This window comes from Conger conger, chromosome 3, assembly GCF_963514075.1.
Source record: "Conger conger chromosome 3, fConCon1.1, whole genome shotgun sequence".
Taxonomy (NCBI): domain Eukaryota; kingdom Metazoa; phylum Chordata; class Actinopteri; order Anguilliformes; family Congridae; genus Conger; species Conger conger.
The window spans coordinates 53,120,187-53,144,749 of NC_083762.1; the positions used below are offsets into that span (position 1 = coordinate 53,120,187).

Sequence of the window (24,563 nt, forward strand, 5' to 3'; positions counted from 1 at the left end):
CCTTGAAGAAAGTGGTTTGATGCCGAGTGCTTCTTGCCTAGATTGGAGTGGGCTATAGTTCTCTTGTGTGAGAATATGCAACTGGTTTTTATATTTATATATTTAATATTTATATATATATTTTTTCCCCTCATTTTTACGTATTCACAGGACTGTTCCGCCCATCCCTGTAGTGATTCCCCCAGCTCTGTATTGTACTTCTTGTTTCTGAGTTTGGCTACCCTGCATTAAACTCAGTCTTCAGCCTCCATTTTGGTCTGCACCTCCAGGTGGTGACGGGGTCTGGACGCCAGGAGGCCCAGAAGACTGACTCTGAATACAGGAAACTGTTTGACCTGGCCCTGCAGGGCCTGCAGCTTCTGTCCCAATGGAGTGCCCATGTCATGGAAGTGGTGAGTCTCCCAGCCGTCTGATTGGCCGGCCCCTTCCCATGATGATGATGATGATGATGATGATGATGATGATGATGATGATGATGATGGAAATGCTACTAATTTGTACCAAATAAAATTCATACAACAACAGAATAAGGTTAGCTTCATTATGGGTTAGTGTTATGGTTCCCAAACTTCTCCTCTGGTACCGCCAGCCGAATCCAGGTATTTGATATGTTCCACCCCATCTGTGTCGGTGTGCGTGATAGGGCTAGGGCAGATGGGAGTGTTGGCTTCCTAACAATGTTATGTTTGCTTTGATTAGCTTGCTAGCTAGCTTGCTAATGTTTGCGAGTCTGTTCAAGTAGTTGGGAAGATGCAATAAAATGTTCGGATTTCAGGCCGGTTATTCACCTGGTGACCCTGAACGGGGAGCATCTGGAGGAAGCTCATTTGCTTGGTGCTAAGTTGAAATCAGTTGGGTTGAGAATTGACACTGCAAATATAAGGACGCTTCTTTTTCTTAACTGAGGTGTTGATCACAGAATAAGCCTACGCCTTTGGATGAATACATTCAATATTTAGATATCCCCCTCCATCTAATGATGTACAAACATCAGGCTGTCTGAAACTGCTGCACAGAAGACAAAAAGTTTTGTATACTGCTTTGGGGTATTGTCATGACTGTCAATACCCTGAAGATGTGTGCCATTGCAAATTAATGGTTTTTGGTTAACCTTAGCATTAGCATTGAGTGGATTTTTAACACACAATTTTACTAATGCTCAGTAACTCCCAGAACAGTGAAGTGAGCACATTGTCACAGCCGGTCTTGCATCTCTCTGTAGTTCTAGCTCCTTCTCTGTTGTCCAGTTACCTAGGGAGAGGAACTTTTAGCCCATACCGTTTATATTTAAGCCAACAGCAGTCAGCTTTCACAAGAAGGTTATCTGTCAGGCTGAGGTAATCATTAAGTGGCTTTTGGAATATTTGTTGAAGTTAAAAGCCTTTTATATTGGCCTGCTATAGTTTTGTTGTATTAATTATTTAACCATCATAAGTGCCAACCATAAGTGATGTTCATTTAAAGAAAGGCAAGAAAGTGAGACATTGCAGACATTGATGTTCTTGGCTTTTAGCACATAATGCAGCAGAGTGAATTCATTTTCAGATTACGTTAAACTACTGACAGCATTGTTTGCGATGGATAAATACTGCTAATATAGGACCCTTAAGGGGCTCCTCAGACTGCAGTAATTTTTATTGCAGACATTGATGTTGGCTTTTAGCCTGTAATGTAGTTTCCATGGTGAATGACAAGAAATTATATTAATAAACTACTGACTGAAATGAATGTGGTCTGAGATGCCCCTTAATTTAGGGTTTTCTATTAGCACTGATGTGACAGTGTGCAGGTTTTTTTTTTTTTTTTCTCTCAGTCAACCTATTGCTTGAAGTCTCCCTTGATCCCAATCCTTAGTGAGTGAGTCACACTGCGTTTACAGCTGTGTCATCTTGGGTCTTTTCTCAGTACTCTTGGAAGCTGGTGCACCCGACAGACAAGTACTCCAACAAGGAGTGCCCCGACAATGCGGAGGAGTACGAGAGAGCCACCCGATACAACTACACCAGCGAGGAAAAGTTTGCCCTGGTGGAGGTGAGTGGTGCTTCCTTGGAGCAGCAATAAAAAATTAAAACAGCGGAACGGGTGTTATATGAATGCAATAAATCCTTGCTGTGCATCTGAAATAGTAATAATTCTGAGAAAACAGTGCATACTGTGGGTATTGTTTAATGGGTGGCGGTCTGCAGCTTAGTGGCTATATGACTGGGACTTGAAAGGTTGGTGGTTCAGGCCCCGCTGTAGCCGTGTAGATCCATGCAGCTATTGCGCCCTTGAGCAAGGCCCTTTGCTACATTGCTCCAGGAGGAATTGCCCCTGAGATTGTCCAAAGCAATGCAAAGCATCAGCAAAATAACTGCATTGTAATGTAATGCAATGTTGGTCAGTCTGCAGCTGGGCTCTCAGACCCGTCCTCCAGGACCACAGTGTCTGCAGGTCCTTGGTGCATTTCAACTCCAGCTTGAATGAATGAAGTCACAGGTTAGCTAAAGAGTTAGCGCTTGCAAGGCCAAAATTGGCAGGCGGTTGAAAGGAAACACAAAAACCTGCAGACACTGTTGCCTTCCGGACAGGATCTATTGCAGTGTTGGTGGTCGGCATGTTGCCTGTATTTAACACTGCAAATGAACATGAGAATGATTGGCGTTTATGTAGTGCCTTTATTTAACTGACATGTTGAGTCACCCTCTGCCTGTGTTTATAGTCCTTAAATTCAGGTTACATAATATGCAGTTGACTGACCAACTGACTAACACTCGGTACCAAAACATTGTACATCTATGATAATTAAATTCAATTCAATTGTTTGAAAATGGGTTCTAATCGGCACAGCAAATGGCATGGGAGTGGGGAGGGATAAACAGTGCTGTCAGGCTGACGGATGACCAGATGTGCCGTTTCTCTCTGCCAGGTGATGGCGATGATCAAAGGTCTGCAGGTGCTGATGGGCCGCATGGAGAGCGTCTTCAACCAGGCCATTCGCCACACCATCTATGCCGCCCTGCAGGATTTCGCCCAGGTCGTCCTACGCGAGCCCTTGCGCCAGGCCATCAAGAAAAAGAAGAACGTCATCCAGAGGTACGGGTACCTGCATGGGACAAAATAAAAATAAATTGAAATATCGATATATCACTGTCGTAAAAATGTTAGTGTTGATCAGTTTCATGGTACGCGGGCTTGATGCACTGACAATGCACACCGGTGATGCTAATAAAATAGCAGTGACCGGGAATCAAATTGTAGATTCTAATAAATGCATCTCAGGGAACAAAATGCCATATTGAGCCAGTGCTCGGGTCATCATTAGAAATGATTAAATTGGCAAGTCATTAAAAATATGCCGTATGCTTACATTACATTAAGCAATTAGCTGAGTTACACAGCTTACATTGTTTTTACATATAGTGCCTGTATACTCCTGGACATTTTGTATATTTTGCTGTAAACTATAAAAATATAGGAAAAGGAACATATACTGGGTGAAGAGGTTATTGCAGAAAAAAAACTCCCAATAGTCATTGTAATTGATTTGATGACTGTGGGAATTGAGCCATTAGGTTTACCTCCCAGCTCTCAGCACTGTGAATGTTTGGTCGGTTGTGTGAATGTTTTGTCGGTTGTGAATGTTTGGTCAGTTGTGTCCCTTTGCTATTGCCTGACACTATCTTCATTGGCGAACACGCTCCCCCACGACCCCGGTTTGTAAGCCTTATTGCCATTTGCTTGCTTTTCGGTGATTGGCGCGGCTCTGTCTCCAGTGTTCTCCAGGCTATCAGGAAGACCATTTGCGATTGGGAGACCGGGCGTGAGCCCCACAATGACCCTGCCCTCCGCGGAGAGAAAGACCCCAAGGGGGGGTTTGACATTAAAGTGCCCCGACGTGCCGTGGGACCGTCCAGCACGCAGGTGCGCCCCGTGTGCCTCCCTCCCTCTCCTCTAACCTCAATTCCAACCCCATCTACAACACCCCCTCCTTCCCTCCCTCCCTCACCACTCCTTGTACCCCCCCGTAGCTGTACATGGTACGGACCATGCTGGAGTCCCTCGTGGCCGACAAGAGCGGCTCCAAGAAGACGCTCCGCAGCAGCCTGGAGGGGCCCACCATCCTGGAGATCGAGAAGTTCCACCGCGAGTCCTTCTTCTACACCCACCTGCTCAACTTCAGCGGTAAGGCTGCCCCCAACTGGCTGAAGCAGATGGAAATTAGCTCAAGCTAATTCTGGTACAATACATCAAATGGCAATATTTATGTTTAATATTGTACATGGTCCCTTACCGATGAATACAACAAATAAATTAGGTTCCTTGCAGTTTGGAACCTCAGCAGCAGTGAAGCTTTTTCACCAGGTGCAGAGCCACTACTAATTAATTAATGTTATGGGCTTCTGTACGCTTGTGTGGTGTCAGGCAAACTCTTAGCACCAAGTCCTCTTTAGCGTCCCAGTGTTGTTAGCATCACAGCCTGAAGCAGTTTCAGTTTTACTTGGTGATTCTACCAGACTGGTGCAAATTTTGGTATTCAGCCCTCACGTATAGAGAAGCAAGGAGTAAGTGAGTTTCTGTGGTCACAGGCTGCACTGTCCTCAGTGTACATCTGTGGATTCACCACTGGTGATGTGCTCATATCACTTGAACAGAACATATATATAAAGGTGATTATAAAGGTTACCTGTCTGAACACCAGCAAGGAGCGATACAATTCAAGGACATACTGTGACATACCGTCTTTTCTTTTGAATGCGTTTCTGACATTTAATAATTTAATTTCAATATTAATGGCCCTAGTACTTTTGAATTACAAATCGGTATTCACTCTTGTTCTCTCTTTTAAGGCAATATCGAATAGGCTTGTACCTCCCAAATCTCAGTTGGTCTCTTTCTCTGTCTTTATCTTTTTTGCTGCCAGTGAATGGGACTTGTTCTTGCTAACTGGTGACCTTTATCTCTTCTCTATACTGATTTGAACATACTCTCCAAAAGCAAATCAGCGTTGATGCGTTTAGGCAATCTTGTGCTCAAGAATCTGTTTTACTGCACTCCTGACCAAACAATCAGCAACCGTTAGTTTATTCTCCATTGGTCAGGCGAACGCTGTTGGTCATGTCGATTATTGATCTTTTTCTCAGAGACCCTTCAGCAGTGCTGTGACCTGTCCCAGCTTTGGTTCCGGGAGTTCTTCCTGGAGCTGACCATGGGCCGCAGGATCCAGTTCCCTATTGAGATGTCCATGCCCTGGATTCTCACCGACCACATCCTGGAGACCAAGGAGGCGTCCATGATGGAGTAAGAAGAAGAGGGGGCTCAGACAGATAGACACCTGCAGTAAAGCAGACAGATACGCACACCGACAACTGCCGGACGCTGATGCACACCGACAACCGACAGATACAGATGCACCCCGACAACCAATAGACACAGACGCACACCGACAACTCAGACACAGATGTGCGCCAACAACCAACAGATACAGACGCACACAGACAACTGACAGATACAGACGCACACCGACACCCGACAGACACCGACCGCAGGCCGACGCAGCTTATCTGCACACGCCCACTGCTTGTAAACTGTGGTCTCAAACCTTCACCTTTTGATCAAAAGAAATCGCCTTCTGTTCAGCCTATTCAGTGTAAAGCAATACATTCATTGATTTATGTTCCAGAAAGAAATTCTCTTCTGTAACGAATAGTGACCTTCGTGTCACTGCCTACACTTTAAAGGAGAACTGGAGCTTGTGAAAGACATTCCGTGAACATGCAGTCCTTTTATTCCAGGGCTGAAAGGCGTTTGTGGCTTGAGTACAGAGAAGCAGGCAAAGAAAGTTCAGTCGATCAATATTTATGTTAAAAGCAGAGAAGGCTCGTTTGGCGCGATGGAGATCTGAGTCACACAGGGCCGGTTTGCATTTTCTCTGAGCTTAAATGTGGTGTCTTGATGACCTCCTTTTACTTCTCTCTGCAGATATGTTCTCTATCCCCTGGACCTGTACAACGACAGTGCGCATTACGCACTCACAAAATTCAAGAAGCAGTTCCTGTACGATGAGATTGAAGCAGAGGTATGACTCAACTGCAGTTCACACACTTTTGGGCTCATTTCAAAATGAGTTGGTTCAGGTTTGGGGTCAGTTCCACTTCTGTCAGTAGGACATTATTTCACATTAAGCAAGATTAGTGTGTGTTTGTTTCTTGTAAAATGTGCCTTTCCTTCTGTTTGATTGATGATGTCAATACATGGAAAGAAAGTTGTTTATTCTGTTCAAGTCTACAAAAAAAGCGATATCCTCAAATTTACAAGTGAAATTTGACGCATTAAAAAAATAAAAAAAACAATAAAAAAAACACACAAACACGTTTTTTTTGTTTTTTTTTTGAAGGTGAACCTGTGCTTTGACCAGTTCGTCTATAAACTTGCTGACCAAATATTTGCCTACTACAAGATTCTTGCCGGAAGGTATGTAGCATGTTCATTGTTGCTATGAATAATAAAGGAGGAGAGCACATGCTAGTCTTTGCTCTCCCACACCAATAGCAAAGGGTCCACAAACAATTGCTGATGCACGATAACCCATTGCAAATCAGACCTGGGTCAGATACGTAATTGTTTTGGGTTCAAATACTTTTCTGTGCTTGATTTGATCTTGCCTGGTGCAGTTCATCCAACCAAGAGAACCAGAAGATGTGATTTTGTGACCGATGTCCTAGGTTCCAATATACCAGTCAAGCTCAGTATAGCGTAGAAAAGTATTTGTATTCAGAACAATTGGGCGGCGGGGGTTAAAGAAAAGGGCGGCACGGATGGTGCAGTGGGTAGCACTGCCACCTCACAGCAAGGAGGTCCTGGGTTCGAATCCCCGTCGGCCGGGGCCTCTCTGTGCGGAGTTTGCATGTTCTCCCCGTGTCTGCGTGGGTTTCCTCCGGGTACTCCGGTTTCCTCCCACAGTCCAAAGACATGCAGGTTAGGCTGATTGGAGAGTCTAAATTGCCCATAGGTATGAGTGTGTGAGTGAATGGTGTGTGTGCCCTGTGATGGACTGGCGACCTGTCCAGGGTGTATTCCTGCCTTTCGCCCAAAGTATGCTGGGATAGGCTCCAGTCCCCCTGCGACCCTGTTCAGGATAAGCGGGTTAAGATAATGGATGGATGGATGGATGGGTTAAAGAAAAGTGTTCAGTAGTTCAGTAAATGTTCAACCTCGATTGTAAATTTGTTGTGCTAACGTGCAGTGCTTCTTTTCTTCGCTTCTGACGTTAGCCTGCTCCTGGACAAGCGCTTGCGATCTGACTGCAAGAACCAGAGCGCTGTCATCCCCTGGCCGGCTACCAATCGATATGAGACCCTGCTGAAGCAGAGACATGTGCAGGTAGTGCCCGACTGTGTGTCTGTGTCTGTGTGTCTGTCTGTGTGTCTGTGTGTCTGTCTGTCTGTCTGTGTGTCTGTCTGTCTGTGTGTCTGTCTGTGTCTGTGTCTGTGTCTGTGTCTGTGTCTGTGTCTGTGTCTGTGTCTGTGTCTGTGTCTGTGTCTCTGTCTGTGTCTGTGTCTGTGTCTCTGTCTCTGTCTGTGTGTCTCTCTGTCTGTCTCTCTGTCTGTCTCTCTGTGTGTCTCTCTGTGTGTCTGTCTGTCTCTCTGTCTCTCTGTGTGTCTGTCTGTCTCTCTGTGTCTGTCTGTGTGTCTGTCTCTGTGTGTCTGTCGTCTGTGTCGTCTCTGTCTGTCTGTCTGTCTGTCTGTCTGTCTGTCTGTCTGTCTGTCTGTCTGTCTGTCTGTCTGTCTGTCTGTCTGTCTGTCTGTACATTTAGGAGGCATGTTTGGCTACAGTGTCTTAATGCATGTTGGGACATTTTGGGGAAAAACTTTGGTTTGTCATCACTAAACAGTGGGGGGTTTATCTATTTGCCAAAATAATTCCTCCTGTTGTAGTTGCTTGTTGTCTGCATTTTTATTTTAACAGTGGTGTGCAAAGATTTGGGCACCCCTGGACCAAAAGCCTTTTACAATTAATCTAAGTGAACCTGACTGCTAAATGGTACAGCGTTAAACATGACACATTACTTCAAATCTGAAAGCAAAATTACTTTTTATTTAAAGTTTTTTTTATTTTAATTTTTAAAAAAAAATTTTACAGTCTCAAAATAATCAAAAAGGAAAGAGGCCCTGTGCAAATGTGTGTTGAACATAGTGAACTTTTTCTGGACTCAAAAGTGTAATTTCAATGCTGAAATGGCTGTACAGACTGTTCTGCTTGGGGATTTAAAAAATATTAATCTAACGGTTATAAATGTTATTATACTTCTTGGCAAAGTATTTATTTTGAAGTCTACCCCCAGATCAAGATTTACATATGGAGCATTTTAAATAAATTGTTAAACATCACAGCAGAGTAGAAACATTGGTATCTCAGGGAAATTATAAATATAGTTTGTATGGTTCAAGGTGGGACAAAATCAGGCAGGCGGAGGGTTGGTGATAAGCCATACAAAGGCAACAGGAGTATACAGAAGTACAGATCTATATTGAGACATTCACAATGTTAAAATCTTAACTGTCCGAGCGATTAACCTGATGTTATTATTTTTACAGTATTTTTTCCATACATTTAATTTTGCCTGTGTCTTCATTTTGGCAATGTTTTGACTGCTTTCAAACTTCGGCTTGAGCCTCCATGTTGATAGTGGTGGTTTTTCACAGCCAATCAGTTGAGGTTGAGTGATGATTGATTTGATAGACTTCTTCCATAATTCCTTCAGCTTATTGGAACAATGCATGTATTGGCTCATTGGCATTTGTTTTACCTTTAATTTCTTCATTTGGTTGGTTTGCTTTCAGTTCATTACTTCAAATGTAGCAGCTCCCTGTGTGTAATGTCAGTGTGTGTGTCTGTCTCTGCTCTGCAGCTCTGCAGCTCCCTGCGTGTAACGTCAGTGTGTGTGTCTGTCTGTGCTCTGCAGCTCCTGGGCCGGTCCATAGACCTAAACCGCCTGATCACCCAGCGAGTGTCGGCCGCAATGTCCAAATCGCTGGAGTTGGCCATCAACCGCTTTGAGAGTGAGGACCTGACCTCCATCATGGTTAGTCTGCACACATACGCATACGCATACGCATACGCATACGCATACACATACACATACACATACACACACACACACACACTCAGTCACACAGGCCACAAGAAGCTCTCCATACAACAAATTTGCAACCATACAGTTATAACACTTTTGGATAGATGAGATTGTAAGCTTTCCATACATAAGTAACTTCATTATATTCTACTTTGTCTAACTTTGTATATGATTTTTACTTGAAAACTGATTAAAAGATGCGTGAAAAACAAATAATGTTGGAGGGATGAAAAAACAAGTGATAGCACATGGAAAGCTATCGTTGCCTCAATACCATCATACATTTTCTATTACTAGCCATAAAGACCATCCAAATATAACTGAGACATTGTCCTTCCTAGTGGGCATGATGGCCAAAATTTTTAGGGTGTTGCTCATGGACTAAGTGTTCAGCAGGGCTTAAATGATTTTTGTTTTCCATCGGTGCATTCCAAGCAGAACTAGTATTTTTCATTGTTTGGGTTCTAGCTCTCCTAAGCTCCTGTTTTGGACAATATAAATGGCAGTTTTGAATACAGGTTTGTTACAAGATCCTGGGTTGACTTGATTGGGATTGTACCCCATCCCAGGGGCGGCCTGTCGTGTAGTGGTTAAGGTCACATGGCTGGGACCCGCAAGGTCGGCGATTCGATTGCCGGTGTAGCCACAATAAGATCTGCACAGCCATTGGGCCCTTGAGCAAGGCACTTAATCCTGCATTGCTCCAGGGTGGATTGTCTCCTGCTTAGTCTAATCAACTGTACGTCGCTCTGGATACGAGCGTCTGCCAAATGCCATTAATGTAATCCCGCAGGAGCTGGAAGGCCTTTTGGAGATAAACCGCATGACCCACAAGCTCCTGGGAAAGTTCCTGACACTAGACAGCATCGACGCCATGTTCCGCGAAGCCAACCACAACGTCTCCGCCCCCTATGGCAGGATCACGCTCCATGTCTTCTGGGAGCTCAACTACGACTTCCTGCCCAACTACTGCTACAACGGCTCCACAAACCGGTACGTTATGGATGTTCACCACCCTCTATATATGTTTTCCTACAACTTTTTACCAATGTTATTCATTCAGCCTTTATCTGGCAGGTCCATAAAGAACAATAAGTTCAAAATAGACTACAATACAATTTATTAGGTAGACCTGTACACCAGCTTGTTAATGCAATGGCAGCGACTAAATGCATAAAAGATAAAAGCATTCAGCTGTGAGCAAGAAAGAGGTTCAGCTGTTTTTCAGACCAAATGTCAGATGGGGGAGAGATGTGGTCTAAGTCACTTTGACCGTGTCAAACCACCCTGTCTGGCACCCGCTTTGATTGTTGGTGCCAGGCAGGGTGGTTTGAGTATTTCAGAAACTGCTGATCTCCTGGGATTTTCACGCGGTTTGCAGAGAATGGTGTGAAAAACAAAAAACATCCAGTGAGCTGCTGTTCTGCTGCCAAAAATGTGTTGTTCTTGAGAGAGGTCAGAGGAGAAGAGCCAGACTAGAATAATTTAAATAATTTAAAATACAAATTGAAGTTTATTATTACTTATGACAGTATGATCTTATTTAAAGGGTTTTGAACAGGGGTGTCAAACTGCAGTTCTGAAGGGTCACAGTGTCTGCAGGTTTTATTTATTTATTTATTTTCTTTCTTCGCTCAACAGCCAATTAAGACCTTGAGAACAAGGTGTGTTGACTTTTTAGCCAATGAGTAACTGAGTGGGCGGCCTGTAGTGTAGTGGTTAAGGTAAACAACTGGGACACGCAAGGTTGGTGGTTCTAATCCCGGTGTAGCCACAATAAGATCCACACAGCCGTTGGGACCTTGACCAAGGCCCTTAACCCTGCATTGCTCCAGGGGAGGATTGTCTCCTGCTTAGTCTAATCAACTGTACGTCACTCTGGATAAGAGCGTCTGCCAAATGCCATTAATGTAATGTAATGTAATGAATCGCTCATGCTGAGCCACAGCAGACACTTTGGCCCTCCAGGACTGGTGTTTGACACCCCTGCTTTAAAAGTGCATGTGTATATTTGGTATATGGTGACACGCTTTAGCCATGAACAGTATCATTCATTCAGTGTCCCCCACTTCTCATCTCCCATCCACTGGAGAGAGTCTATTTTAACAGCCTCTTTCTCATTTTAGCTTAGAAGCTTAAAAATGCCAAATTCACCTCAGTGTCTGGCTTTTAAGACAAGTCACATCAGTGTCTAACTTTCCAGAGTTAATCTGCTAACAGGAAAACCAATGTCATTAAGTAGTGAGTGGCAATTCAATACTCAAGCACAGAGGTGCCCAATCTTATCCTAAAAGGGCCGGCGTGGGTGCAGGTTTTTGTTTTAACCCAGCAGTAACACACCTGATTATACTAATGAACTAATCGTGGTCTTTAATCAAGACCTTGATGAGTAGAATCAGCTGTCTTAGTACTGTGCTAAAACAACAACCTGCACACACACCGGCCCTTTCTGGATAAGATTGGACACCCCTGCTCAAGCATAAGAACTGAAGTTTAAAAATAGAAGGCATCACGTGACATATATCTTCATATTTGCAATCAGTGGCCTCGTTCAAAAGGAAGACAAAGAGAAAAGGGACACCCACATGATGACAAAGGTATTAACCCGATGTCTCTCGTAGGGTAAATATCCTGTGTTAGTGGCATTTTAAACTCTGGGTCAAAGATGTTCGTGCTTCTTTTGCGAATCTTTTATAAAAATGGGATCATAAAAACCCTTCAAAACACGATTCATAGCATAGCCCGCCCGGCTTTGTGTGTTCGACGTGTTGCAGGTTTTTATCCCAGCGGTTTGCTATAAGGTCCTATGACTGCCCCACACAATTCAGACACTTGGAAGCCTGTCTCTGTAGATGTGGAGAGAATATTGTCAGCATTTCGTGAGAAGAGGACCACAAATCCTTTTTGATAGCTTTTTGACTACCATCTATATAGCATTTTTCCAGGCACTCAAAACACTTTACAGTGATGAAGGGGAAGTTGCCTCAGCCCCCACCAATGTGTAGCACCCACCTGGGTGACACATGGCTGCCATTTACATGCCAGAATGCTCACCAATCTCTAGCTGAGGTGTCGACTCCTCTCGTCTTAGCACCTAGAATCTTTGTGTTCGTCCTTTATTTGAGCCAAATTTTTTGTGACGCACAATGGCCATTCTTGAAAATAATAAGCTCTCAGACTGTCCCTGTTATCTTGTATACATGGGGTTACACTGGAGGAGGTAGCAGTGTCTGGGCTTTTTTCAAGTTGATTCTCTGGAGGGAAAAAAATAAAAATAAAATCATCTTTTGAACCCATGTGATATCTGCACAGGAATCTGAGACGAGAGAGTACAGAATGGGGGGTAAAAGAATGTGAGAGGAATTCTAGTCAGGCTTTGTTCTACTGCAGGTTGTTTAGCTTTAAAGGCATACCATGCAGGATTTTCACCTTTTCACCATGAAAATATTATAAAGCAAACTTGCTCAGTCATTACTATGATACGCTGACAAAGTGTCTGTGTTCACTTTTGCCCAATACCTTGCTGGTCTGCTTGCGTTTGTTATTCTAAGAACTCCTTGCACCACTTCTGGGCGTGGGCCTTTTTTTATTTTTGTACTGTATCTGAAGAGCCATGTGTCCAATAAACTGAACTCATACGTTCTACGATCCAATAGTAGGAGGGCAGGAGGGGATGTGTATGGATTGGCTCCTACAGTGGTCAGCTGGGTTTGTCAGAGATTAGCCTGGGTGCTAACAGTGGCGGCTGGTGGGTTAGCAACTTGGGGGGTTGCCTCCTGGAAGAAATGGTCTAATCACTGTAAAATTGTCAATTTTGCTGTCAATTGGGGAGGATTCAACTAGTTGATAAAATTTGTTAATTCTACCATTAGTTTTAAACCAGATCACAAAAATAAAATGCTGAGTAAGGCCTCAAAATAATGGAGTGACATTGGCACTACCAAAATAGTTCTAATTGTTCAAATTACCCCAACTATATGAACAATATATTCATTTATTAACCACTATAGCTTGTGATACTGGTGACTGACAAACAATCTGCTCTTTTACTACACCTTTATGTGCTCATTTAAGGGCCCAGTCTCTTCCTGGTTTTAGTATCTAAAATGTTTTTTTTTGTCTCTAACCCTGCTCCCAGAGCCAAATTCCCCCTCCCCCTCCTGTAGTCAGCTCTCTGTGTTAACATTTAGCAATGGCATCTGATAATTATTCAAAAACATAACGTCATGTCACATGGAAAATCATTTTACAAACAGTTTGGAAAATGGCAGTTAGACCCTAAAATGTGCATACGCAAAATTGCCATTTTTTAAAATTGGATCTGTATGGAGCACAAATCCAGAGTTATATGAAAAGCTCCAAAAACAAACAGTAAGTGTGTGGGCCTTTAAGTGGCTCTGGATTAGCGAATCTGCTGAATGCCTACTTGTAAATGTAAAGGCCTTTCAAGGTGTTTTTGCCAACAGAACTGCCGCTCACTGGATGTTTTTTCCTCAGACTGTACACTGTAGACTGTTGTGGTGAAACTGGAGAGCAGCAGTTTCTCACATTTGGTGCCTACAATCTGGCGCCAAAATTCTGCGGCCGAGGTCACTTAGGTCACATTTCTTCCAGATTCTGATGTTTGCCAACAACTGAACCTCCTGACCATGGCTGCTTGCTTTAATGAATTGAGTTGCTGCCACATTATTGGCTGATAAGATATTTGCATTAGCAGGCCACAGGTCTTGCCGAATGTAATGGTCACTGAGTATGTACCCTGCTTCTCTTGCAGTATCCTGCCATTCTCCTTTTTCCCAGGAGAGATGTTAGGGCAGCACTTCAGAAACAGTCTCGCCTGTTCTAGCTGTCCATTGTGTATCTGGGGTGGTATTTTTGGTTGTGTTGTGGGATTGGCTTCAGGTGAGGCTGTAGAGGAAATCATTGTGGTGGTAGTGGTTGTGACTTCTGGTTGTGGCTGTCTTCTGCAGAATCACTGAGGCTGATGTTTTTTTGTGACCCTCCCCCTCTTCTCTCCTTCAATGTGTTCTCCTCCTCTTCCTTATCTTGCCTTCCTGCCATCCTGCTTCCTCCCTTTTTACTTTTTTTCCTTCTCTCTCCCTGCTTGATCTTCACTCACTGCATCCTCCCATTCTCCCCCTCCCCATCCCTCCCTCTCTCCCTCCCTGTATTTGTCCTGTTGTGCTCCCCCTCTCTCCCTCACTCTCGCTCTGCCCAGGTTTGTGAGAACCGTCCTGCCCTTCTCTCAGGAGTTCCAGAGGGACAAGCCGCCCAATGCCCAACCGCAGTACCTGTACGGGTCAAAGGTCAGTGCAGAGGACCCTTCTTCCTGTCACACGGAAAAATTTGCTAAGGAAGAGTTAATCGCCCCTGACACTCCACTGAGAGATAAACAGGCCGACAGATGGGGTGGCGATGAAAGCCCAAAAGCACAACTTCTGACCTGGATCAAATCCATAAGTGTTTTGGGATAATTTTTGGGGGGATTTGATTACTTTTTGACATTTAACTGAGATTGTATTGGAACTCTCAAAAATGGCAAACCCCCATCTTCTGGTCCACCTTGATGAGTATTTGTATCCAAAACAATTACGTATTTGTCCCTGGTCTGCCGTTTGCCTCCATTAGAGGTGAGGTCCTTTATTCGCAGTCCAACTTAACAAGAGTTATGAAGCCACTCTTTCTGTGTCGGCATCGCATGTCAGTTTTCAATGTTCATTGTTACACTTTCCTCAGCGGTCGATGAGCCAAGAATACATCTGTAGTGGGCAGCATTTCACCCGCAAGCCACTGTTTACATAGCTTTGGTAGACAACAGTCGCTACACTCATGACCAGGTTCTGAGGGCACTGGTTGGAGATTAGTCTTTGGGGTGTTTGTTACTGTGTTAAAGGGGGGTCTGTGCTGTGCCATGTGGGTCATGTGACCTGAAGGCCTGGCCCCTGAGTTGTGAGTTTCATGTGACTGAAGGGTTGTGCCCCAGGGGTCCATGTGAGGGCCAGTTTGAGAAGTGGTGGTGTCACTAATGCTGTGTGGCTTCTCTTATTTTAGAACTTAGATCGTAGAAAGTTGATTTAACTCTTTCTTGCTCTCAGGTTAGTGTGCCTGTGTCAGGGCATTGTTCACTTTTATTAATTACTGGTTCATCAAGACCATCCATTCAGTAGGGTTTAGATGAAGACATTATTGTGGAATCTCACTGAATTGCATGTATTGTGTTTTTTTTTTTTTTGTATAGTCTTTTTTTCTTTTTGAACAGCATGACCCTGAGTTTGAGCGTATCGCGTTTGTGCCCTTGTCATGTTGAGGCACCTGCACAAAAAGATTTTCTTCCAGGGTGCATCAAGTACAGTAATTGTCTTTCCATTTCAGTTTGCTTGAACTATTGTTCAGTGCCTGGAATGTTCTATAAGGGATTTTCAGTGAATTAACTGAATTTAAGCCAGTTCACAGGGCTCGGGTTTTGAAAGTGTTCGGTAGGTCTGGAAGTGTTCGGTAGATCTGGTACTGTTGCTCACCTGTATATCCACTCACCGAGCACTTTATTATTATTTTTACTTTCTTACACATGCTCATTCATGCAATTATCTAATCAGCCAATTGTGTTGCAGCAGTGCAATGCATACAATCATGTGGATACGCGTCAGGAGCTTCAATTAATGTTCACATCAGCCATCAGAATGGAGGAAAAAATGTCATCCAAGTGACTTTGACCGTGGAATGATTTTTGGTGGCAGACCAAAGTATCTCAGAAACTGCTGATCTCCTGGGATTTTCACACACACTTGTCTCTAGAGTTTGCAAAGAATGTTACTCAAATCACGGTCCTTGATTGGCCAAGATCTTCCCTCCCTTCTTTTCCTGGGAGTCAAATGACCATCGCAAATATCTTCAAAGGCTACTAGCACTGTTCTCTGAAAATAATTTTTATTTTACCGCATTATCATTTAACTTAACCATATCTGATTTTGAAGTAAATCTCTGGAAAAGGTTAAAATACATTTAAAGTTAATCCCAGGGCAAGAATTTAGTTGAACCTACCAAGCTCAGCTCAACCAAGCTTCTTTCTTTTTTTTTTTTTTGCCTTTAGTGCTTTAAGGCCATTAACCCCACATTGTTCTGGGGGGGATTTGCCCCTGTTTATTCTAATCCACTGTAAGTCACTTTGGATAAAAGTGTCAGCTAAATAAATTTAAAAAATCAATCAATAATCAGTTAATTAGTTGGACAGGGAAAAAAGGCCCTGAGTCCCGGCCCAAATTTGAATTTTCCTGCTGTTGGGACGGAGAACCTTGGGGTGTTTACTTCCAGGAGTGATGCAGTGCTGGAATATTCTGGAAACCAGGGCTCCCAAGCCCATGTCCTGGAAATGGGTCTGCTAGTTTTTGTTGTTACTCTGCTTTTGGTTCTTCAGTTCAGGCAGTTGATTTCACACTCAGTTCTTCCTTATTTTTTGGTCTTTCAGTCAGGTTTTCAACGAACTAATTAACTCCACCACACATCTAAACCAAACTCCCGTTGTCGCTGATTACCTTCCAATTCTACACATTGAAACTCTGCCTGGCTCTGTATTTAGGGCCATTAATTTATTTTATTCAAAGACTTTAGTCGAGGCCAGATGTTGGATATTAATTTGTGTCTGAAAGAAAATTGATTTTATTTTTCTAGCAAATGGCATTCACCAGACTTTGTTACAAAAAGCTCAGCTGGGTCATGGCTACTGGCTATCCATTAAATTCAACATAGCATTTTGAAATCCTTTTTATTTTCATCACCCTCTTCTTTCAAACACTGCAGTGCACTTTTCCTAAAGTAACAAAAGCATCGCAGGCCTTAATGTAATGTAATGTTTTATGCAGTTTGTCCCATGAGCATGAAGCAGGGCTTTGTCGCAGTAGCAGTAGCAGAAGGAATGATGAGAGACTGTGGTCCCCGCTCCTGGTCCTGGAGAGCCGCAAGCTCTGCTCCTTTTTGTTCGCTTAATATCAGCAACCAATTCAGACCCAATAAACCAGGTCATGTGTGTTTACCATGTAAATAACCCCTTCAATTGATCAATTAAGTGCTGAGAAACAACAAAAAGCAGCATGCACTGCCGCTCTCCAGGACCAGGAGCGAGGAACACTGCTGTAGGATATAGTCGCTGGGGCAGGTGGGAGGGTTTAAGGGGTTGCGCAGGGCTCCTCCCGGTCGGGGTGCGCTGACAGGGGGACCTGTTCCGGGGCACAGATGTGAGGCGGGGGGGTCGTGTGGCTGGGGTTCCCCGTGAAGGAGTCGGGCTGAGGGTCCCCTCCCGTAGAGTTGCCGGGGCTGGGGCCCCTGCCCCCCTTAGCGTTTCCATTCCCGGTCCAGTCGCGGTCCCACTGCCACCAGGCCTGGAGGCAGCCGTAGAGCAGGACCGCAGCGATGATCACCAGCAGGACGGTGCTGGCCAGCCACACCCCCATGGCCAGCTCCCCTCCGGCCCCGCCCCAGGCCCTGCCCCCGGGCTCCGGCTCCTGGAGCGTGTTGAAGACCTGGCAGCGGTCCCTGGAGGGGTTGGCGGGAACGGCGGCCCGGCAGGTCACGCACAGGACGTAGGCGGTGTGGGGGCTGAGCTCTCCCAGGCTGGTGCTGGTCTGGCCGGCAGGCACCGCCGCCTCGCGCAGGAAGTTCCTGTGCGCGTGTCCCGTCAGCAGGCTGTTCCAGTTGGGGTGGTACATGACGCTGTAGAAGCCCCCCCTGCAGCCCCCCGGGATGGGAGACCAGGCCACGGTGGCCGAGGTGGCGGTAACGTTCTGCACCGTTAGCGGCATTCTGTCTCCCTGTTTTTATTCTGACCGGGTCTTTGTCCCCTGGTGCTCTACAATGGGGAAACCTCCGGAAGCTCTGCAGCACTGAAAGACAGAGAGGGGATTTGTGCTGCTATTCACATCGTCACAGTCCACTTTCAACCTGCAAGTGCAGTAACTGCTTTACTTTCAAGGGCTGGGGTCTGGATGGAGCTGAAGTAATAGGTTTCATACGGGTGGTTTATGCCACCACAGCCTAACTGCTTGTATTGAGAAATAATTTTCACTGGGCTGGTCAATCCAAAATATTTGTATTTTGATTACCTTTGATATTTATCCGCAATATAAATAATTTCAGTTTCGTTTTGTCAATTCTGTTGATTGATACAAGACAGTAGGACAGCCATCTTGTGTTTTTGCAACCTTTCGACAGACAGTGTGTCCATCTCTAATGCAGATAACATGGTACATATACATTAATGCTGAAAATGTGTTTCCATGTCGAAAATGACATTGACAAAGCTAATCTGTTACTAGAATAAAATACTGTGCTGTGCATTAATAAATGCTGCATATTTGTCGTACTGAAGTTCAGTTTATATTGAAATCCTTGTTTTTTTTGCCATGATGAATGCACTCCCTCGCCCTGGCTAAAAGCTTCTGCGAATGGCCTTCATTGTGAATCGTAATAGATTTTTTATGTTTTCTCGCACTCAGCAGTTTTTTTGTATTTCTGCCCACTGTTTGTGAAAAGATATCCAAAGTTTTTCTGATATTGAGTTTCTGAGTCTGTAGGGATTTAATGGAGTCAAGCTGCCATTAAAGGGTAAATACTCATTATACATACATCATTTCTGGAAACATTGAACTGTAGTAAATCAGTTTTTCTTGTGAGATATGAGACTCTTGCATATGAATTATCTCAGGAGATGTTGTTCTGTCTCTTCTCTGGTGTACTGAGTAAAAGTGTGCTTCCAAGAATTGGGTCAGAGTGGAATTCATCTTGAGAGTAGCTGGATGGAACTCTGTTTTGCCATGGAGGATTTCAGTAGCCAACTCAGTCCCCACAGATAGCCGGTCAATTTGCGGTTTCCCATTCAGACCATAGAGTGACTTGAGAGTTTTGATGGATATCTTTGCTGGAAAGTCAAGTAAAAGTGGTGATAGTAAAAAATGACTGATATCTTTTCACTGTAGGAGACCTATAGAGGCCCAGTATAAAGAAAACAAATAATATGAAATCAAGGACATTTTTTAGTTGGGATTTTAAATGAATTTGTTATTTGGAAAAATAGTTATATTTTTATCTACTCTGGAGTGTGTCCATTTTGTAGGCTGCCAAGAGCCAGAAAATGTAACGTTAAGGATTCTTAAATGGAATCATTGCACAGGATTACCAGGTTTGGCATGCTGGGCAAATTTGTCAGATTCATTCAGTTGGTGCACCCGTCAGTTAGCAGCGCTCATTGGCAAAATACACATGAAGCTCCAAAAGTATGAGTGGTTGAGTGAAATTTGTTATTTGTTATTATACCTGATGTTTTTTGATTCAAGCTTGATTTGATGAAAAGATGAATGTGAGCCAAAATGGTTACCATTGTACAGAAACCGCTTTTAGTGTTGAAGTAGCCGCAGTTGTGCAAATGTGAGTTAATGGATGATTGACAGGCATTTCCTTTTGCGTGGGTTGTTCACACGTCAAAGTGCAGCGTGTGTCTGGTCTGGGTTCGAGCCTTTGTTTTCATCGCTGGAGGTTGCATTTGGAACGAACTGCACACTATCATGTAGTCCAATGGACTAACCATGGCTGAATCACAACAAATCTTTAAGCTGAGAGTGGACTGAAGAGTAAACCAAGAAGAACAACCTCACAGAAACTGGAGTATATCTATGAAAGCTGGCTGGAAAGTCATGAAAAAGAGAGCGACCACCAGTGCACCAAGATGTTACTTTATGTGCGATTAATCCTAGGAGCTGTGAACAGGAACCCTAAAACAATGATCATTGACATCACCAGCAGTCTCCACTGGGTTTGGGTGAAAATATCACAAGCCACTGTTTGCGGAAGACTTATAGAGGCTACACTATGCAAACTCTATCAGTAGTGAGAATCGAAAGGCCAAATTAGAATTTGACTGATGAGACCAAAACCTTTCCCAAATTGACGGAAAGCTGAAAGTGTGGAGAACGGAACCGCCTTTGATCCAAAGCACCCCCCTTCCCCTTCCCCTTCATGTGTGATTGGGATGTGTGTATGGCTGCTTCTGGAACAGGCTGACTAGCCTTTGTTGATGATATAATGGAGGATGGCAGGATTAGTTCAGACAGATTTTGTCTGGCTATGTACTATACAAAGAAATGCCTCCAGCTTTGCTTTTAAGTTCATCTGTGAAAGCACGCTGTCTGTACTTTTGTCTCATATTCATCTTCAGATCTGACGTCTAAATGCCTCATGCGTATTGCAGAAATAACTAATTTCACTCTGTTCTCATACTTTTGGAGGGTACTGACTGCCTATGCTGTCTTTTAGTCAGCATCTGCCCCTTCTACTCCTGTGAATCACGCCTCAGAACACCAGGGACACCAGGCCCCAAGGAATTCAAATTTAGCATTAGAAGCCATTTCTCAATTTAAAAATACTTTCATTTTTATATGAAACTTGGTTCATACGGTCTCTGGGTGCTTCCCTTGCTTAATTGGGAAAATTAATATTTCTACATTCAGTGAGCGTAGACATGGTTGATGGTCCGTGTCATGTTACACTGCCAACTTGGACCTTCCTTGAAGCTATATTTTCATTTTCTATTCCTTTTCATGCATTTATGAAAGAACTTTTAAATATTTCAAAGTGCAATTTCATTTCCAACCTTGTGCAGTATTAAAAAGGAACCAGAAACTACGATAGAAGCGCATACTTATCTTTCAGCATTTCAGGTAATCTTCAGCATTTTGTCACATCAGAAACCATGAAATGTCAAAGTAATCAAACTCTCTTGCCGAACATGAAAGGCAATTTTTAGCATTATGTCCTACATCAAGGGGCTTGAATTGGCAAACACAATAACTCATTTAAAATTTAAAATTACATTCAAGAATGGAACATTTTGTTATAATGTGATCACCAATAAAAGCACATAGGATGTAGAGCCATTCATTTCTTCTGTGATGCTGAGAATGTTCCCTCGAATAAAATGCTATGCCAGGTAGAATATTATCAGTAGTTCAGTTAAGTACTTAAATGCACCGGTCTGTTGGTTCTTTTCTGTCGTATCACAGCTGGAAACAACTGTTCCTTTTTCTTTAAGACTGTGTTCGTAACTCAGGCTCCCAATATCCTCATAGCGTCTTTCTCTCTCGTCTTGGTCTCGGTTTCTCTCTCTTTTTGTCTGCTTCGGTCTGTTTCTGTCCTTCTCTTTCTCCCTGTCAGTAACTGTTGAGGCTCTGTGCACAAGTTTAAGCCCTGTTAGATTGGTGCAAGTCTGACCGGAGATGCTAGACTTACAGTAATTGGTGGTGACTGCTGGTGTGGACGGAGGGACCCTGGTGTGTCCCCCCTTTCTGGGCTGCTGGTCTGGGTCTCCGGAGTCTCCTCTGTCCGCCCGTTGGGTCTAACGCCGCGTCCTGCCCCTCCTGCTCCAGAGTGTGTGAGTGAGAGGGAGAGGGAGAGAGGAGAGGAACAAACTGAGGGAATGGGTGAGAGATGGAAGGAGTGTGGGCAAAGGAGGGAGATGGAGATTAAGGAAAGAGCTGTGCTTCTTGCGTGACGGTGGCAATACACAGAGAGAAGACTGCTCTAAAGATGCGGGAAGAAAGGAGTGAATAAAAATAAAAGTATTATGGCTGAGAGCTTTCCTCCTAATAGACTCGCTCTCTCCTCCTGCGCGCTGTCTGATGCCATCGGCACACAATCCTGTGGAGAGGGAGGGAGGGAGACCAAGAGAGAGAGATATTTCAATGAATGTTCATTTATTTGCAATTGCAATTTGTTTATCTAAGAGTTTTTTTTAAATGTATTTATTTATATGTATTACCTATGCTACACACGTGTTGATGTTAGAATAAATATAATATCATTTTCGTTATGTTCTTTAAAACTGTCAATATTTTTATCATTATTTGTAATATGTTTACTGTAAGTGTTATTTTACTTAAGTGTGTATTTGATTTCCTCATTTCTGTGTGTTTCTATGTACAGTGTTCTATTGTGCTATAAGTTATTCTTATTTTGTTGATACTATAATTCTTCAGGCATTTTGATTATTGACAAGAATTGAAATGGAGAGGGAAGACGCACATCTGAAACTGTAAAAGGTGTAGACTAACATCTGAAAAAGAAGATGATTGTCACACTATTACGCTCCAAGTCATTTATTACCAAAAAAAAGGACCTTTGACAATGTTTTCAGGGTGTGTGTATGAGATGCGCTAAAACAAGAATGTAAATTCCTGTTGACTTTTAATCTGTTCCACAGTTCAGAAACAGAAGGGGCAAAGGAGGCTTTGCTCTGCTGTTTTGTTGTGAGTTGCGGTTTCTGCAGATTGGAGGGCATTATGCATTTTACTATTATTATTATTATTCCTTAATTTATTATTCCATTATAATTTCAGCAATCCACCCGCCTGCCTAGCAGCCGACCGTGTCGCTCCCTGTGTGGCTGTCAGTCATAGCTGCCACGATTTTGGCTCAGTCCAGATTCGGTAACAGACCTTGGTGCCTATCCGCATGGTGGAACAGTGTGCTTTAATAGGATGAGTCGCCTAGCAACCCCCCTTTACGCTGTGGTTTAAGGTCAGATTAGATGTTGGGGTGGGGTGGGGAAGGATTTCGGGGCTCTGTGTTGGCTGTGGGAAAAAAAAAAAAAAAATCAGCAAACGCATTCGACCGAATCCTCTGTTGTCTGGAACGGTGCGTATCCATTTCTTTCCGTGGATCGTGTTGCGTTCAGAGCGGGCTTTTTCAATGGCGCTCATTGAATAGCCGCCCCCTCGCCTGTGACTCGTGCCGGCCTCTAACCCTTCCTCCCCGTCATCCTCCTCTCAGGCTTTGAACCTGGCCTACAGCAGCATATTCGGGTTCTACCGGAACTTTGTGGGCCCACCGCACATCAAGGCCATGTGCCGGCTGCTGGGATACCAGGGCATCGCCGTGGTGATGGAGGAACTGCTGAAGGTCGTCAAGAGCCTGGTGAGAGCCTGACCTGTGTGACCTCTTGTTTTTGACAACGTCCTCTGACTGAACAATATTTCCAGTCGTGGAGCGTGTGGTTTGAGCAAAAGAAATAAAATAAAAAGAAGGCATTGGGTTTTTGTCCGCTGAAGTACCCGTTTGACCGATATAGCTTAGACCATTTATGTAAATGTGTAAATAACTGCTTAACTTGACTTGTATGTGTGTACAATTGGCTGAAGCATGGCTCTGACTGTGGTATAAGTAGACTATTGATTGAAGCATGGTTCCGACTGTGGTATCTGTGCTATTGACTGAGGCATGGCTCCTACTGTGGTATGTGTGGACTATTGACTGAAGCATGGCTTGGACTGTGGTATAAGTAGACTATTGATTGAAGCATGGTTCCGACTGTGGTATGAGTGGACTATTGACTGAAGCATGGCTCTGACTGGTATGTGTGTACTGTTGACTGAAGCATGGCTCTGACTGCTATATGAGTGGGCTATTGACTGAGGCATGGCTCCAAATGTGGTATGAGTGGACTATTGTCTGAAGCTTGCCTCTTCTGTTCTGCTCAGCTTCAGGGCACCATCATGCAATATGTCAAGACCCTGATGGAGGTGATGCCCAAAATCTGCCGCCTGCCCCGCCATGAATATGGCTCCCCAGGTAAGGGTGTCAGTGTGTGCCCCCGATGGGTCTGGTCAGCTTTAGAGCCCAGCTGCTTTAAAGGTCACTATGTCTCCCATGTGGGGGGAAAAAAAGACAGTTTTTGCTATATTGTTATCCTTATTGTTGCCATTCTTGGTGTGGATGGGCCTTTAGACTGCCGTCAAACCCTTATCCCTAGGGCCCTTATCTCTCTCCCAAAGGCCATGAGGCACAATTAGCTGTCCAATCTCGACCACAGTCCCTCGTCTGACCTCCCAACCTGGGATAGTGTGTTCCCAAACGATGTGCCTGCACTCACAACAGGGTACAGCCTTCGAAGAACTGATTAGCAGAAATGATTAGCAGTTGTTCTGTGACAAAGGGGTTTGTTTCTACTGTATGCTCCCGGTACATCAAAAGATCTCTGGAAAGCAAAATGCATTGTCCTACATGATTATTCAGTTCAACTATAATCATTGTAATTTGTTCTGTTAGTTGGTCACAGAATAGATTCACACACAATACAGCGACTCTGGACAGTTCTGGTAATTTGCCATGTATCTGCACCAGATGGCTTCAGAAATGATCATTCTTGGTCCAAACATTTTGTTTTTTAAAAATGGGGAATAAAATAAACAATGCATAAATAAATACTGTACCCATGTGCATAAAAGTAGGTGAGTAGAATATGCATTCTGTGGCTGTTAAATTGTGTCACTGGTGGATGTAACGCAGGCACTTGACTGGGATTTAAACCCGGTCTATTTTAATGCATTTCGAAACTTAAGTCTACTTTGTTTTCTGAATGATGAAAGGGCCAACAGTATGTAATTGTCTTTCCCTAAACCCTATGCAA

At 43.8% G+C, this 24,563-nt stretch overlaps 2 protein-coding genes across 2 annotated transcripts in view; one reads left to right on the forward strand and one right to left on the reverse strand.

The window, feature by feature from the left end:
• The window catches only part of cyfip1 (cytoplasmic FMR1 interacting protein 1), a 55,037-nt gene that overhangs the window by 22,003 nt on the left and 8,471 nt on the right, over window positions 1-24,563 (forward strand). The window contains exons 12-25 of the mRNA XM_061236031.1: window positions 270-392; window positions 1,906-2,031; window positions 2,909-3,075; window positions 3,756-3,903; window positions 4,011-4,164; window positions 5,124-5,280; window positions 5,962-6,058; window positions 6,377-6,453; window positions 7,254-7,362; window positions 8,945-9,064; window positions 9,909-10,108; window positions 14,334-14,421; window positions 22,928-23,071; window positions 23,635-23,725. Of these exons, the coding sequence (XP_061092015.1) occupies window positions 270-392; window positions 1,906-2,031; window positions 2,909-3,075; window positions 3,756-3,903; window positions 4,011-4,164; window positions 5,124-5,280; window positions 5,962-6,058; window positions 6,377-6,453; window positions 7,254-7,362; window positions 8,945-9,064; window positions 9,909-10,108; window positions 14,334-14,421; window positions 22,928-23,071; window positions 23,635-23,725 (1,801 nt within the window). The remainder of the gene's footprint in view (window positions 1-269; window positions 393-1,905; window positions 2,032-2,908; window positions 3,076-3,755; window positions 3,904-4,010; window positions 4,165-5,123; window positions 5,281-5,961; window positions 6,059-6,376; window positions 6,454-7,253; window positions 7,363-8,944; window positions 9,065-9,908; window positions 10,109-14,333; window positions 14,422-22,927; window positions 23,072-23,634; window positions 23,726-24,563) is intronic.
• LOC133124651 (fibronectin type III domain-containing protein 9) lies at window positions 16,845-21,757 on the reverse strand. Its single transcript, XM_061236035.1, has 2 exons — window positions 21,389-21,757; window positions 16,845-17,991 (listed from the first exon to the last, which is right to left on the reverse strand). The coding sequence occupies exon 2, from the start codon at window positions 17,908-17,910 to the stop codon at window positions 17,278-17,280; it is 633 nt and encodes a 210-aa protein (XP_061092019.1). The 5' UTR covers window positions 17,911-17,991; window positions 21,389-21,757; the 3' UTR covers window positions 16,845-17,277.